The 16,161-nt window shown below is 48.5% G+C and overlaps 1 protein-coding gene across 1 annotated transcript in view; it reads left to right on the forward strand.

Annotated features, from left to right (window-relative positions):
* The first annotated feature begins 322 nt into the window (after positions 1-322).
* Positions 323-16,161, forward strand: part of HSF2BP (heat shock transcription factor 2 binding protein) — a 96,892-nt gene continuing 81,053 nt past the window's right edge. Inside the window, exons 1-3 of the mRNA XM_028126426.2 lie at positions 323-1,170; positions 1,822-1,972; positions 14,342-14,445. Coding sequence (XP_027982227.1) covers positions 1,135-1,170; positions 1,822-1,972; positions 14,342-14,445 — 291 coding nt within the window. The 5' untranslated portion in view covers positions 323-1,134. The remainder of the gene's footprint in view (positions 1,171-1,821; positions 1,973-14,341; positions 14,446-16,161) is intronic.

Here is a 16,161-nt window from a genome sequence, read left to right on the forward strand (position 1 = left end):
GGTCCCGGGGCAGGGGCGGGGCAGGGGTAGGGACAGGGCAGGTCCCGGTGCACAGGATGGTAGGGTCAGGATCAGGTCCCGAAGCAGGGGATGGCAGGGTCAGGGTCAGCTCTCTGTGCAGGGCATGGCAGGGGCAGGGGCAGGGTCAGCTCTTTGCAGGGGATGGCAGGGGCAGGTCTCGGTGCAGCGGGTGGGAGGGACGGGGGCAGGGTCAGGTCTCTGTGCAGGGGTTGGAAGGGGCAGGTCCCAGTCCAGGTGGTGGCAGAGACAGTTTCCAGTGTAAGGGATGGCAAGGTCAGGGGCAGATCCTGGTGCAGGGGATGGCAGGGGCAGAGGCAGGTCTTGGTGTAGGGGATGGCAGCGACAGAGGCAGGTACACGGACAGATGCAGGGGATGATGGGCTGGTACAGGTCCCGGCATGGGCGCAGAGATTCAGAGCGTGTACTTGTGAGTCTGTTCCCAGGCCTGGAGAATATTCAGAGGACTCTGGTGTTGGCTCCCTGCAATAACCCAGTACATTTGAACCCACAGGCTGGTTGTGCAATAGCCCAGTACATCTGAACCCACAGGCTGCACCCTAATTTGCAGACTCGGTGGGCATGTGGGGGCAAGTGAATGGATGAGATGGCATCTTCCAATTCATGGTGGTCGTCTCAGTTGCTTAGCCAGATGGCTGGACTGACCTTCCCTATCCAGGGCAGACGAGGAGCCTGCCGTCAGAAGGCTTCGAGCCTTGCTAACGGAGCTTAGAGCCCAGCGAGGGAGCATAGTCGCCAACCCCGTGCGGGCGGTGCCCTTGAAAGCATCGTCCCTTAGTGTAGCGTCTCTTGCCAAACAGGAAAGGTCCAGTTCGACTTATTTAACTTGACACTCACACTTGGGTCTCACCGTCCTTCTACTTTGCAGTTAACGAGTTTAAAAATCCGGTTAAGCCAGGAAAGCCGACGCGGAATCTCTCCGACCCCAACCCTCGCGCGCGGGGCCGAGAATGCCGCTCAAACTCGTCGAAGTTTGAGCCTCGCTGCTCTCCGTTTTCCGACGCCGGTGTGGACGCATTCCCGCGCTTTCGGGCGTGAGGGGTCAGAGGGCGCGCCGCTGCGCAGGCGCAGGGAGCCGAGGCTGCGGCGGCGGCCATGAGCGAGGCGGGCGGCGCTGAGGAGGCCTTCCGGGTCAGTGAGGAGGCGCAGCCTGTGTGGCGACCCGCCTGGTCTTGCCCCGTGGCTCCCCGGACTGCCCTGGGCCTCGTCCGTGGCAGGGTGGCCCCCGGGGTGGGGCTGGGGCCGCCGCCGCCGCCGCCGAGCGTGCGGGGGCTGCGCCCTGGGGCCGGGGGCGCGACGGTGGGACGCGTGGCCCGAGCCCGGCCCTCGGTGCGAGCTGCAGGGACGGCGCTGGCCGCAGGTTCCGATGCTGTGGCCTCCGCTGCGCGGGATGGGGGAGACCCGGCTGACGGCGTTCGCTGAGGGTCGCTCCGCCTGCGCGTGCCTCTGTTGGTGGCCCGACGCCTCGAAGCGCGGAGCAGGCTAGCGGGGCGGCACTGAGTGGGGGCCGCTGAACGTCCGCTTCCTCTCCGGGAGCTGGGCGCCGGGACGGACGGAAGCAGCGGCCGGCATCGCCCTTGGCGTTCGGGGGAGGGCTCGGGTGCAGATGGAAGACGAAGACCGGCTCCCCCTTGAAGTTGGCAGAGCAGAGGGCGCGTCGGCTGCAGACGTGCTTCTGAGGCCGTTGCGGGCAGGAGGTGTCGAGGGAAGGAAGCCCGCCGACTCGCGCCGCAGTCGTCCGCGCGGAGACGTAACACTGTTAAACTCTGCTGCTTCTTCTAGCACGTGGGGACTAAAGAGGAGTTCGTTAAAGTCAGGAAGAAGGACCTGGAACGGCTGACGACCGAAGTCATGCAGATCCGGGACTTCTTACCCCGAATACTAAACGGGGAAGTGCTGGAAAGCTTCCAGAAATTAAAGATTGTAGAAAAAAGTGAGTCTTACCTCCATTTAGCAGAGTCGTGGGCGGGGACAGCAGCCTGCGCCGGCAGGTTGGTCTTACGGGAACAACCGCGGAGTAGTGGTGCATAAACCCTAATGCTGCCAAGCCCTTGTGCTGACCTTTGGGACGGTCGGGTGGGACACAGAGGGGCACCCTGGAGTGGGTAGCTCAGACGTGGAAGGTGGCATCGGGGGAGGAGTGGCCAGCTTCCTGGAGTGTGTCTTCTCTTGCCAGCTCTCACCCTTGACGTAAAAATTTGATACTCTTGTAATTGGAAAGCTCCAGTCTACAACTTAGGTGCTTGTGTAAGTTAAAGATCTTGCCGCATGGAAACCTTGCATGGAGTTAAGTGTGTCTGTAGAGAGAGGTGTGTGTTTCCTTGTTTCTAGGTGAATGGACATGTCAGTTTTTTTTAAAGATTTATTTATATATTTTAGAGAACGGGGTCGGCGGGGGGGGGGGGGGGGGAGGCAGAGGGAGAGAGAGAATCCGAAGCAGACTCTCTGCCGAGCTCAAAGCCTGATGTGGGCTTGATCCCCTGACCGTGAGATCATGACCTGAGCCGAAACCAAGAGTTGGAGATGGTGACTGAGCCACCCAGGTGCCCCGCCAGCCCTGACAGGTCAGTTTCTAGCACTGATTTAAGTCCAGAATTGCCAGGACTTATCCATTCGGAGTTTGAGATTTGACCTGAGCCATTACATCAGGTATCAGTCTGGGAACCTATTAAAAGTTTTTAGATTCTGGGATCAATTCTGCACTTGCCTAACTGAGGCTGAATTACAGTTAAATCAGCCTTTGGTGCTTACAGCTGGTCTGGCACCCTGCATTGGACTACTCACCGTCCCTGCATGGTCTCTGGGAGAAGTGTTTCTGAGGGGCCCAGAGTGTTTCTCCAGCACTGGTGCAGACAGGAAGGTATCTGGACTCAACAGTACACACTTCTGGTTTGTGCAGATGGCACCTGGTCAAGAGGGCAGCCATACACAGTTAGAAGGGAAAATGCTCATGGTCACCATAGCCCCCGTGCTGCTTAGTTTCTCTTCGGAATCTTCAGATCCACCCTGTGCTGCCCTGTGGCATGCTCTGGACGGTACGCCTGCTCCCTGCCTGCCTCTGACTTCCTTGCTGGCCGCCAGCAGGGCTCACCAGTGGAAGGCGTCACGGACGGAGTGAGAGACTGGGGTGTTTCCTCCTGCTCCTTCCATAGCTGTGACTCCCACCCTAGGACCTCCTTGACAGTCTCAGTTCTCGCTGGGCTCTGGTATCAGTTTTTCTCCGATTCCTCCATCTGGAGGACTTGGTGCTAGTCTCTCGGTGCCTCACCAGCCCCTGCTCTCCTCTCTGTAAGCAGTCCTTTCCACAAATCTCCACGTCTGGGATTTTGTCTCCCATGGAGACCCTGTGGGATATGCTCTAGGTCACTGATTATATTGTAGCTCCAGGTCATTGGCTTCTTAGTCCCTGGTTCTGATCCCATGCTCAGCCAGAGGCCTTCTGAGAGCAGCTAGTCACCCACGTGCATTTATCGTTAGGGAAGGAAGGTGCTGACCCAGAGTAGAGCGTGTCAGCGTGCTGAGTGGTTATGTCTCACTGCAAATTACTAAGCTGGCATTCTGAAAACGACATCAGGGTCTCATGAATTGATTAGCATGAGTCAATCTTTAGAGATCACAAAATCAAAATTGTGGTACATACGAGAGCGAGGGCCACAGATGAATCTGTGGTGACTTGATCAGAGTTAGACTCTAGGAGCTCTTGCCTCACGGTCCCCAGGCCCTGTAGTCATCTCTTCCCGCTCTCTGGCCATCTTGTCTTGGTTTGCTTTGCTGATGCGTCCTCTGCAGCAGCCTTTCGGCTACTGGAGCTGCCCGAGGTTCAGGCCTAGGCCCCTTGTCCTCACTCCATGGCTTTTCCATGGGCGGTGTCATGCACACACAGCTTCGGTGCCCATCTTGATGCCAGTGGCTCCTAGGTTTCGCTCTGGCCCTGGGTTTGGCCCAGACCCCCAGGCTTAGTTGGGGCCCTGTGTCCAGCTCCTACTTGGCTTTTCTTCTTGCTCGTTTCACCATCGTTTCAAATTCTCCATGTTTGTCTTAGCCTAATCAGCCTGCAGCCATCAGGAAGCACCTGTAGTCCCACGAGATCAGGTTTATTGGTTTGTTGCCACGAGGGAGACACACCCCAGAGGAACTGTGGGCATCTTGCCAATGAAAGGCTAGTGTTGCTGTGGGTTTTGGGGAAGAGTAGAATTTAGGTGAAGTGCACATTAAACCACACTTCGATGGGCTGTAAGCAAAGTAGGGCTGTGTGTGGGGCCATCACCGTATCCTACTACAGTGGGCCCAGGCCTCATTTCTTTGAAAACTACAAAGTTTAGCTCGATGTAGGATATTGTGTCCGGAAATCCCTCATTTGGAGCTCTGCAGCTAGCTAGAAATCAAGGCTGCTCCCCTTTGTCCTAGTTACTTCGATCCTACAGGGACAGTGGGATGTTTCCTTTTTACTGGTATAATTCCAAACAACAGAATTTCTGACGGTCTGGGATTTTATAAAATAAGCTTTTTGTGAATAAGAAATCAGCAGTCACTGAAAGGGGTCTTCATGATACTTTACTGTCCAGTCTGTTCTTGGGAGAAACATTGTTTCCTGTTCACTTGGAGGCTGGCTTTATACCTCTGTTGACGCAGCCTAACAGACTGCAGGACAGATTTCTACTTTCTTACCTCTGACTCATGCTGTCCATCCCCTTACCCCACCGCAGACCGGGCTTCCTCAGTCCCCCCAGGGCCTAAGCGTCCACCTGGAGGCCTAGGATCCCTTGCCCACCTCTCTTCGTTATTCACTCTCTTTCCAGCCCCCCAACCTCTCTTCCCATAAGTCCTGCACATTTCCCCTCGTGGCTGTGTCCTGAATTCACTAGCCTGCCTCCACTGCCACCACCGAGCCCAGGCCACCATCGTGTTCCCCGAATCTCTGCCCCCCGTCTGTTCCCTCATTGTCACTTTCTAGTCTATCCTGTACACTGTCGCCTGCGTAGTTTTTAATAGTTAAGTTTGGTTATGTCATTCCCCTGCTTATGTCTTCAATGGCTTCTCCTTGCTTTTAGGATAAAGACCAAAAAAACACCTCCCCCCAAAACACTACCACCCAAAAACCTAAACAAAATGGTACGGTGGCTCGAAAGACTTTGTATTATTGGACTTAGCCTCAGGTGCAGACTCACGTCCTTATCTGACTGCCTAGATAAGCTCTGTCCTCCTGTTAATCCTGTCAGGTGTTCCTACAGCACGTGGTACTGTGCTTCAGATGAAGTCGCTTCATTGTCATCCTACTGTGTAAGTGGGCGGGAGGGCAGGGCCCCTGTTTTTGCCCCCTGTTGTGTTCTCTGTGCCTGAGTATTTGGTCCTGAGAGACTTCCCACCCCGTCTCTGTATGTTCTTCTTTCTAAATTGCTTGGTATCTCACGAAGCTAGTGTGCTCTAGGCACCTGGGTGTTAAGAGAAAGGGAGGGTCAAAGTGGAGAAAGGACTTGGTACAGGCTTGTGCTGGAGGCTTTACTGTGAACTTTGAACTTGAGCTGGCCCTTGGAGCCTTCTGCTTCTCTGGCCTGAGACCTGGCCTAGAAGATGTCCTCCTAGGGCATCTTTTACTCAGTTTTGGCTGCTGAATTTTTGCTACTTCGGTGACATGAAGGAAAACAAAGATTCCCTCCTTTTTCTTTTTGTAGAGACTGGGTCCGGTGACTCTTCCCTGGGCCTTCTGAGACAAATCACATGAGCCATGGCCTTGAGAATGGCTCCCCCAGAGACAATCCAAGGATCACAAGGAGGCAGCAAGAGCTGTAGGACATGTTGATCCCTCTGCCTTCCTGGCCCCGTAGTCCAGGAGGGCTCTTGGCTTTGACCAGTATCAAAGCTTCCTTTGCTTCTATAGTGGGTGTATGCTTCTCAGCTTAGCAAGTGGCAAAGGGCAACACAAAGGGAGGAATGAATGCAGGCCGGGCGAGAGGAGAGGGCAACTATACCTGGTTCGAGGGGAAGCTTCTTTTGGAGTGTAGGTATGGTTGGCTTGGATGGGCTCAGGCCCGAAAGGACCCACGTTGATAAAACAAGTGCCAAGTAGTGAATGGGACTTCATTCTGACTCTAGCATAGTAACTCCCTTTAGGAAACCGGGCAGGTAGATGGTGGAATTTGGAAGCGTACTGGCTAGGCTGTTGCCTGAAATCTTCTGGGAGTAGATGAGCATTGAGGAGTGAGGCATGCTTTGTTAGAAGGATAAGAGGAAGGTGTTTTCAGCTGGGCGATGGCGGGTGTGAGAGTCACAGGTGGGAGAGACGGCAGAGGTGATTGCTGGCTGAGAAGCTCGTTTTGCTGCTTGATATGTGGAGCAAGGATTGGGGTATAGCAGAGTCAAGGTCATTAAATGTCAGTGGCTTATAGAAGACGAAATAATCGTAGCTTATTGTTTTTAATTTGAGATGAGCGGCAGGTGGAAGTTACCCCATGGAAATGATATCAAAATGCGACTAAAATTACATTTTCAGGGGAATGATTTTCGTATCTGAGTGAAGGATAAGTTGGAAGAATTGGGTGGAAGATGAAGGAGAATTAATGATAGAGTGCTCCCCAAGGAAGGTCTTGGACTCATCCGAGTGTGGGAGTATGGCTGTGCAGATGGCGTGGAAGGGACGTATGAAGAAATGGTTAGTCTTGGTGAAGAAGGGAGGGCAGAGCTCGGCAGCGGAAATACGGAGCAGCCTGTACACCGCTTTGGACAAACTCCCAGGTGTTTCCCTGTCTGTAAAATGGGGACAGGAGTTGGCGAGGCTTAAGATGAGACTGTCTTGAGCGCCTGGGTGGCTCAGATGGTTAAGCATCTGCCTTCGGCTCAGGTCATGATCCCAGGGTCCTGGGATCGAGTCCCGCATCGGGCTCCCTGCTCCTTGGGAGCCTGCTTCTCCCTCTGCTTCTCTCTCTCTCTCTCTCCCCCTCTGTCTCTCATGAATAAATAAATAAAATCTTAAAAAAAAAAAAAAAGATGAGACTGTCTTTGGGAAGCGCGTGGCGTCGTGTGGGGCTCCAGGGGCGCCCTCAGGGAAGAGGACCTGTTCAGGTGGAGGGGGCCACTGAACATTTGGTGGAGTGAAGGAAGTGCTCTGTTCTTGACCCGGCACTCTCCGTTCTGGCTTGAACAGCGTCACTCTGAATTTAGAAAAGGTGTAGGGAGCTTTGGAGTACGACTGACCTCGTTTGAATTCTTTTTCTTATCTGTGTACTATGGGGGTACCCATGGTGTCCTCATGCCTCCATAAGATGACTTGGCAAAGCAGAGCCTTGGAAGTACTTGGTAAAAGTCAGCCCACCCCCTTGTCTCTCACCCTTTAGCATCTGTTCATCTAACAATGGCGGAGTTATTACCGCGTCAATGTGTGTCAAAATGTTTGTTTTAAACCAGAGTCCTATTTTTTAAAGACTTATTTATTTTAGAGAGAGCTCGTGTGCACACGTGCAAGTGGGGGAGGGACAGAGGGAGAGAACCTCCCATCCAAGTACTAACCAGGCCTGACCCTGCTTAGCTTCCGAGAACAGAGGGAGAGAACCTCAAGCTGACTCCCTGCTGAGCGTGGACCCCCCCCCCCCAACTTGGGGCTCGATTGCGCAACCCTGAGGTCATGATCTGAGCTGAAATCAAGACTTGGTCGCTAACCGACTGAGCTACCAGGTACCCCTAGAATCCTATTTTTTAAAAAATAAAATCCTATTTAGTATGTGGTTCAATATGTAAAATAGATAAAAGTTGTATTTTTTGCATATTTAAAAAATTCTGTTTAGAACATTACTTGTAAAATCGGTACAGTGGAGGTGTTTTGATGAAAACAAAATATAATATTAGAGATTTCGGAAATCAGATGCAGTACCATCCTCAGGGTCCAATTTCTGTTTTTAGTTTTGGTTGTTAGGTAACAAGGAAAAGACAAATCACAGAGATAAGGAATTGCAAATGGTGAAGTTTTTAAGCATTTCACTTTGAAGCATCAGGATGCTTTTCAATGAGACATCCGGAAGCTTGAAGCCAGTGGGGTCAGACGTTTTTGTCTCACAGTGAAGTCACAAGGTCTAATAATTCCTTGCCTGTCTTACTGGCACGGGTTCATTTGGAGAGAGATGGTGGAAAAGCCATTTGGTCTCTCCTATAGAATGCTTTTCAAATGCATATGCTGCCTTTGCCATGTTAGAGGATATAATTTAGAAACAACTCGATGATAAATTTAGAAACAAATCTTAGTGGCAGGTGTCAGATACTCAACCCAGAGTCTCCGTTGGAATTATGTAACATTTCCTGTTGACATCAAACATAAATTGCAGTCTCATTTCTGACACTTTAAAATCTGCAACATTAGTTTTGACCTTCTAAAATTTACTTAAATTCATGTTTAAGTGTTAATACTGTGAACCGGCCTTGTTTTGTTCCGTGAACATCAGTAATGAATATAAACTAGTGCAACCATGATACACTGGGGGGAGATTTGACTGATTTTCTCTTGGAACAGAAAAAAAGTTATTTTGTGTAATTTAAAATTTGTGCATGTCACCATGGTCCAGTAGAACTTTCTGTGATGATGAAGGTATTATGTGATTCATGTTGTCCCTGTCTGTTTAAAAAAACAGCCACTAGCCACATGTGGCCAACTGGCCCTGCACCAGTCATTGAAAAGTCAGCCTTCCCCTCCTGTACTACACGGTTGGTTTTGTTCTCAATGGCTGTGTATGTGTGGATTTGATTCTGAATTCTTCATTGGTTTTATTATTTATTTTTATATTGTTATTAGTATTTATTAGTTTTTATATTGATTTTTTACTTCGTTGTGTTTTATTCCAGCTCCCTGATAAAATTCTTTCTGCCTTTTTGTTGGAACATTAACCACAGTTATTTTAAAGTCTGAATCTGGTAAATCCATTAGCTGGATCATCTTTTGGTCTGCTTGTAGTGTCTATTTTCCCTCTTGGTAATCGTGGTAATTTTTACTGATTAATGGATTTTTTAAAGTGAAAACTTGTAGAGACTTTGGATGATAGTATTTTTCTCTAGCAAGTCGTGCACGACACCCCCGCCCCCCAATGTCTGCCCACCTCTGCAGCCTCTGTGTGCCCACTTACGCATTGCTGAGCACCTGGGAGTGGGAGACGGCTGTGCCGTCAGCCCATTTTTCTGTGCTTCCATCTCCTCCGGGATCATGGCCACCCTAAGTCTTGGCTGTCCGACAGCTCTGTCCTGAATTTTCATTTCGCAGCTCCATGCCACCGCTGACCGCTCTGCCCAGCTTTGCTGCCTCTGCCTGTTGTGCTGCTTTGGAATATGTCAAAGTCCCTGGGAGGAGTGGGGTGGGAGGCTGGGCTCCTGCACCTCGGTGCATGTTCGCCCTCTCTAGGTCCTGGCCTGAGGGCCCCTGTGAGTCAGTAACTCTCACCTTCAGAGGAGTTAGTTTTTTAAAATTCTGCTTTTCTAATTATTCTCAGTGGGAAGATTGATCTGATGATTGATCCATCATAGCTGGAAATGGAAGTCCTTCCATATAGGTGGTTGTGATTTTTAAATTGTTAAAAACACATTGTAATGTCATACAGTAAAGATAGGCGGTGGAGATGTTCCAAATTAAAGGAGGCTAAAGATAAAACCAAAGGCCATACCTGATCCTAGACTGGTCGTTGTATTGGGAAGGAAGATTGGCAGAGATGACACAATGGAGAAGGAAACGTCCCAGGTCTCCTCTCGTCCCTGGTCCCTGTGGAGCCTGTCACTATCCAAATCTAACAGGAAGCAAAAAGCCAGGAATCCCGGGTGCTGTGGATGATGACTTTAGCTTCTGGGGAGCACAGAGCAGGGTGGAGAATGGATCTAAAGGGCACGTGGAGATGGTCCAGCGTATAGTGGCCTGGGAGAGAAGAAGAGAGACTTACAGGGGCTTACGGACAGAGGAGGGGAAGGTAGCCAAGATGGAGAAAGTAGAGACATACGTTATTTGAGTATATCACTCCTGACACCCAGTCGTTAACTTCGTATTTGTATGCCAATAAATGAAAACATTTCCTGACTCTCTGGTTTGAAAAGTACGTTAGCAAAACTCATTTGATTGACTTCAGCAAGACTGATCTTAGTATTTTGTGATGGTATTTATTTTCAAGTGTTCAGTGAATGTAGTTGATAAGTCCATCAGGGAGGTGTTCACTCTCCGCCTGGCATCTGTCAAGCACAGCTAGGTAATGTAGGGGTATGCAAAGGACAAAATCTGACCCTTTTCCTTGGTAATTGACAGGTAGACCAAGGAGCTCCAACCCTCAGATGTTGAAGTTAGTGATACAAGGTGCTGCCAAGTCCATTGGCAATGCCAGTATAGAACAAATTCCTGTTAGTCACACATTTTCTTCATCTTATAAAAGATAACTCAAATGGCCTTTAAGTTAGAAGATGAAGAGTGGTTTGGGGAGCAGATTTTTAGCAGTGCAGGAAAAAAAATGCTATTTCCATGCTCTGGTTCCAACTCTTTCCCCTCACCCAGCCCCTTTGAATTGTTTTAAAAAAATTGACAAAGTGTTGTTTGGCTGGCTTATAGTGGGTAGAAGGATTTGAAATGCACTTAAGCTCTTTAACTGAAGCCCCCACCCCTTTTTAATGAACGCTGAAATAGTCTCATTTTTTCATTTTTTCACTTTTTTTTTTTTAAAGATTTTTATTTATTTATTTGAGAGAGAGAGAATGAGAGATAGAGAGCACGAGAGGGAAGAGGGTCAGAGGGAGAAGCAGACTCCCCGCCGAGCAGGGAGCCGGACATGGGACTCGATCCCGGGACTCCAGGATCATGACCCGAGCCGAAGGCAGTCGCTCAACCAACCGAGCCACCCAGGCGCCCTCATTTTTTCACTTTTTGAACTTAAATTGTTGACAGGCTGATTAAAACGAGGTCTTTAGGGTGGTGAACCTGATCCAGAATGACTGGTGTCCTTATAAAAGGGTACATTTGGACACAGAGACAGACGTGCACGGGGAAGCTGATGTGAAGAGACTGGGAGAAGGCCCAGTGACAGGGAGGCAGTTGGGAATTCTGGGAGATCGAGGCTGCTGAAAGGTGGAGGAGCCAGGGAAGGATCCTTGCCCACAGGTTCCAGAGAGAGCCTGAGCCTGCTGACACTCTGGTCTCAGGCCTGTAGCCTCCAGAACTAGGGGAGATGTTTCTGTTGTCATAAGCCATCCACTTTATGGTGCTTGGTTACATACCTTCCAAATCTCAATTCACAGTAAAGATGGGGTCTATTAGCAGTGAACTGTAAAATCTTTTCTGAACCTATTAGTGATATGAAGGGAGAAGTTAAGAGCTATTAAAACCCCTTTATTTTGGATTTGAGACTTTAAGCTGTTTTGGTCAAAACCAATCCTTTCATATTAACACAAAACAACTGATAGTTTATTATGCTTGTTATAAGCATGCCAGGTGGTAAAGAAAGGGTAGGAGACATTGATCCCTTTCGTATGGTTTACATTTCTTTGCTCAGTGTTTTGGAAATGCTGCTTTTCCTTTGTAGCTCGGTCTCCTCTCGGTAATAGTTCTCTCTGCCCTTCCGGTGAATAAGTTAAGCATGAAGAGATACAGCCATTCTCGTGTTCTTAAAACTTTCAAAAAAGGATTGTGAATTTCAGAAGCCGTATCATATGGAAGTGGCCTGTGATGCAGATTGTTTCTATATATTGGGAGTCTGTCTTGGCCACCCTTTCATTCGGTTAACAGTTAAATGGAGATTTCTCCTTCATTGTGAGTGCTAACGATGAGCAGTTCGAAGACAGTTTGGGCTGAGTGGCAGCTTCTCCCCTTTTCTGGTGTGGAGGCTGGGTAAGACAACGTCTTGACTGCGCAGAATGTGTCACTCACTGTCCATATTCTTTCTGCCCCTGGTGTTTTAAAAAAAAAAAAAATCACAGAAGCGGTATATTCTCATTAGGAGACATAGAACCAAAGTGGCTGTGTATTTTTTTCTACTCAAGGATTAGCAGAAGGAATGGGTAGAGAAGTGAAATTCATTTGTGTGGCAAATATTTGTTAAATTCCATGCACCATTGTAGGGATTTGGGGTGTATCAGAAAACGAACCCTGAAAATGCCTGCCTTGTGGGGTTTGCTCAGGGTGGCAGGCACTGCTGGGGGCCAGGCTGAGAAAGCAAGGGTTTGCCGGTCTTGTTGGAAGGTGGCGGCAGTGCTCCCAGCTGGCCACAAGGCGGCGGCCTCGTGCAGCAGAAAGGCACCTGCCGCCTCCGGGTGTTGGGGGTGGGCAGGTGTGGCGCCCAGGATGCTGACTTTGAATTCTCGGGGGTGCCTGGGGGAGAGTGGGACGTCTGACGCTGTCCCCTCATTATAGTAGCCTGTGGAAGGTCATGTACGGCTACACAGAGCAATTATGAAGTTGCCCTAATGAAAATCTTTTGGGTGGCCAGTATTAATTCCCACATATTTTTATACACAGTAAGGCTTGTAGAGATGGAATTTTATATCTTCTTTGCCACGTTTGAGTGACATACAGCTTTAATGATACACAAAAATTGAAAAGTGAACCGCAAAGAAAAAGTTTGCAGCACTAGTAATTTTATTGTAGTTCCTTTTTCTCATTTTGTTTTTTGGTGACCATACGCACGTCATAGTTCATTCATAATTATAACTACGTAAGTTTTCATTTAACATTGTGACGCAGGGCAGCTGTGTAGCTTTTAAAGCATAGCCCTTGACTGATAGTTGATTTCTTGGGCAGCCAGCATTTGGAGGGCAGAGTAGAATTCCGGGGAGAGTCCCACAGTGTGATTGTAGAAGGGAAGATTTGAGGCAGAAGAGATAGTCCCACTTTACTTCACGTGGTTTCTGAGAAATGCATTTTAAGAGAAGTTCTGCCAGCTGGTTTCATAATCTGTAACTGAATATTTAGCATTAGGTGCTCATCTTCCCTCTAGGGCAAAGGTTCCCTGGGAAATGCAGACTCCCTTCATTTCTCCAGAGCTCTGGGTTTGCCCCTGCTGTTCTTGGCAGCTTCCCCCCCCCCCCCCCCCCCCCCCGCCTTCTCCGAGTCTGGCCATGAAGCCGCCCGCCTCCTCTTGTCTGCACCTCACTGGACGGAGCGCTGTCAGCCATCTCCCCTCTCAGGTGGGGGGAGGTGCCAGTTTTCAGGCTGCTGCCTCCCACTGCCTTCTGTTTTTTCCGCCCCCACGTTCCTGTGGCTGGGCTCCCTCATTGGTGTTCACTGGTTTTGTGTTGATTTCATTTTGTTAATGACCAGAGACCAGGCTGTTGTCCTGAAGCGCTTTCTCAAAGTCTCTTCCCGGACCAGTGGCATCTGCCTCACCTGGGAACTTGCTGGAAGTGCAGATGCTCTGGCCCACGTCAGGCCTGCTGAATCAGAAACACTGACGATGATTGGGGTGGGGGGGAGGGGGCAGCAGCCTGTGTTTGAACAAGCCCTGTAGAGGATTCTGGTGGACACTAGCATTTGGGAATCACTGTCCACAAGCATTGCTACTTTCATCAGAGAAGGTACGCCACTAACTCTGAGTACTGTATTCCACCTCGAATCTCAGTATATACGGTAGCATAAAAATTGATGATTTCTTAGTGCCTGAAGTCAAGACGCTTAAAATTTTAAGTTCTATATTTCTTTGCTTTTAAATGTCAGTATTTCTGCATCATAATATCTTTCATTTAAAGTTGATAAAACTTTTGATTTCAGACATTAAGGTGGATGTCTTGGGGATTTTTGTTGGCGATTTCAATCACCATCTAAATGAATCTGGTGGAGAGGAAGAAAGCCATAGTTCCCTGCTTTCACTGGGCCTTTTCCTGTCTGCTCACCATTGCTGCCAGCCCTCCACTGACTGCCACTGCAGTTCTTCCTCCTGAGTCAGTCTGCCAGTTGGTGAGACGAGCGCTGTGAATCAGCCCCGGCTGGCGCCGTCTCCTCGCTGAGCTGCCTCCCGCTTTTGATGGAGCAGATACAAGTCTGCCACGAGACAGTCGGGCTTCTCAGCCCTGCTTTCAATCTCTTACATAACCCACTTCCTTAAAACCTTGAGTACAAGTCTGGCAGTAAGATGAGGTCTTAACAACATAAGACTGAAAACAACAACAACAAAAGTACTTTCTGGTATGGGCTAAAAACTGATAGAAACCTGAAAAGCAGAGCTTTCAAATGTTGGCCACTGAAGGACTGGTTCTGTGACTAATCCCACCTGAGCAGCCAGTGGCCCGTTTTCCTAAGATGTTAGGCACATTGGATTCTTAGAGGAGATTCGTGACTTGAAACATTGAGTTATTGTCTCTCTTCTAGAACTGGAAAGGAAAGAGCAAGAATTAGAGCAACTGAGAATGGATTGTGAGCACTTCAAAGCCCGCCTAGAGACCATGCAGGCTGACCGCATGAGAGAGAAGAAGGTACGCTGCTCACAGACCGAGCTTGCAGAGTGGTGTGGCTGGTGGCCGTTCTAGCCCGTAAGCCTCAAGACAGTGTATTTTAAAATATATGGAATTCTGGGGGCGCCTAGGTGGCTCAGTCAGTTAAGTGTCGGACTCTTATTTTGGTCATGATCTCAGGGTCGTGGGATCGAGCCCCGCATTGGGCTCAGCGCTTAGTGTGGAGTCTGCTTGAGATTCTCTCTCTCTCCTGCCCCTCCCCCTCCCTGTGCTCTTGCATATGTGTATGCACTTTCTAAAATAAATAAATGAATCTTAAAAAATAACAAAATGTATGCAATTCTGAATGGGTTGGAGAATAGTCGAACATTGGGATTTTATAACCATTTAATGTGGAAAATATTTACTGGGTGCCTTGTGATTGTCACTTCCTGTTAACTTTACTTTTATTACTTTTTTTTTTTTTAAGATTTATTTATTAGAGAGCGTGTGTGTGGGCACTTGAGCGCAGGGGTGGGGGTACAGAGGGAGAGAGAGAAAGAGAGAAGTAGACTCTCCACTGAGCGTGGAGCCAGATGCGGGGCTCTATCTCAGGGCCCCCAGGATCATGACCTGAGCTGAAATTAAGAGTCAGACACTCAACCAACTGAGCTACCCAGGCACCCCTAATTTTTATGTTTAATAGACCACTTCAGGGGCGGCTGGGTGGCTCAGTTAAGCGTCTGCCTTCAGCTCATGTCATGAGTCCTGGGATAGAGCCCTGCATCAGGCTCCCTGCTCAGCGGAGAGCCTGGTTCTCCCTCTGCCCCTCACCCTGCTCATGCTCTCTCTCACTCTCTATCAAATAAATAAATAAAATCTTAAAAAAAAACCAAACACTTCAGAATATTAGAAGTCACAGTATGATAAGAATCTTGAAAAAAGTGCACATAAAAATTTATAATCAGAGACGTATTAACTACAAATATTTGTAATTAACTTAGGGGATCGTTTATTGATATTTTAGAAATAACCAATATGTTTTATTATTTGCTGAGACTAGTAGTATTTCTTTCAAATTACAGATTCTTGCTTTTTGTATGGAATACATTATTTCCTCTTTTCTTCTGTAAAACTAAACTATCCTGCCACTTGTGATGAAATTCGGAGCGTGTGTTTTTATTTTTAAATAGTAAAACAAGAACAGTACTAGTAACAGCAGCTAGTATATGTTGTTTCCTGTGCAAGTTCAGCTGTGCCCTCTGACAGGCGCTTCAGCTGCTGACCTTGGCCTTTGTCTTCTCCATGTGTTTTCAGAGTTAACTCCGCACCATTCACAGTCAGCTGACTCACTTGCAGGGGACTGCCCATATTTGCTTTTCTCTGTATTTGATGTGTTAGGAAAGAGTTGCTACTTTTGTGATAATAAAAGGGAAGTTGTTGCAACCATTGTATATATATTATTTCAGGAAACTTTTTAAAGAAAAATGAACTGGTAGTATATTTCAGTTAAAATCCGAGATGAACTACAGAGGGTTTTGAAGGAATCCTGAAAGTCTGGTGCTTGATACTCCATCAGGTACGAGTATTCACTTTAAATACGTAAATATGTCAGGACTCAACTATTGTTTCTTTTTTAAAAGCAGCTCTATTGAGATATATTTTACCTAACAGAGTAATCTGTTGTAAAAGTGAAGTTTGGTCATTTTTAGGAACTATATGCAGTTATACCACTTTCACCACAGTCCCTTTTGCTTT

Source organism: Eumetopias jubatus, unplaced genomic scaffold, assembly GCF_037043125.1.
Source record: "Eumetopias jubatus isolate StellerSeaLion01/CBP00866 unplaced genomic scaffold, mEumJub1_p1.0 scaffold_1, whole genome shotgun sequence".
NCBI lineage: Eukaryota > Metazoa > Chordata > Mammalia > Carnivora > Otariidae > Eumetopias > Eumetopias jubatus.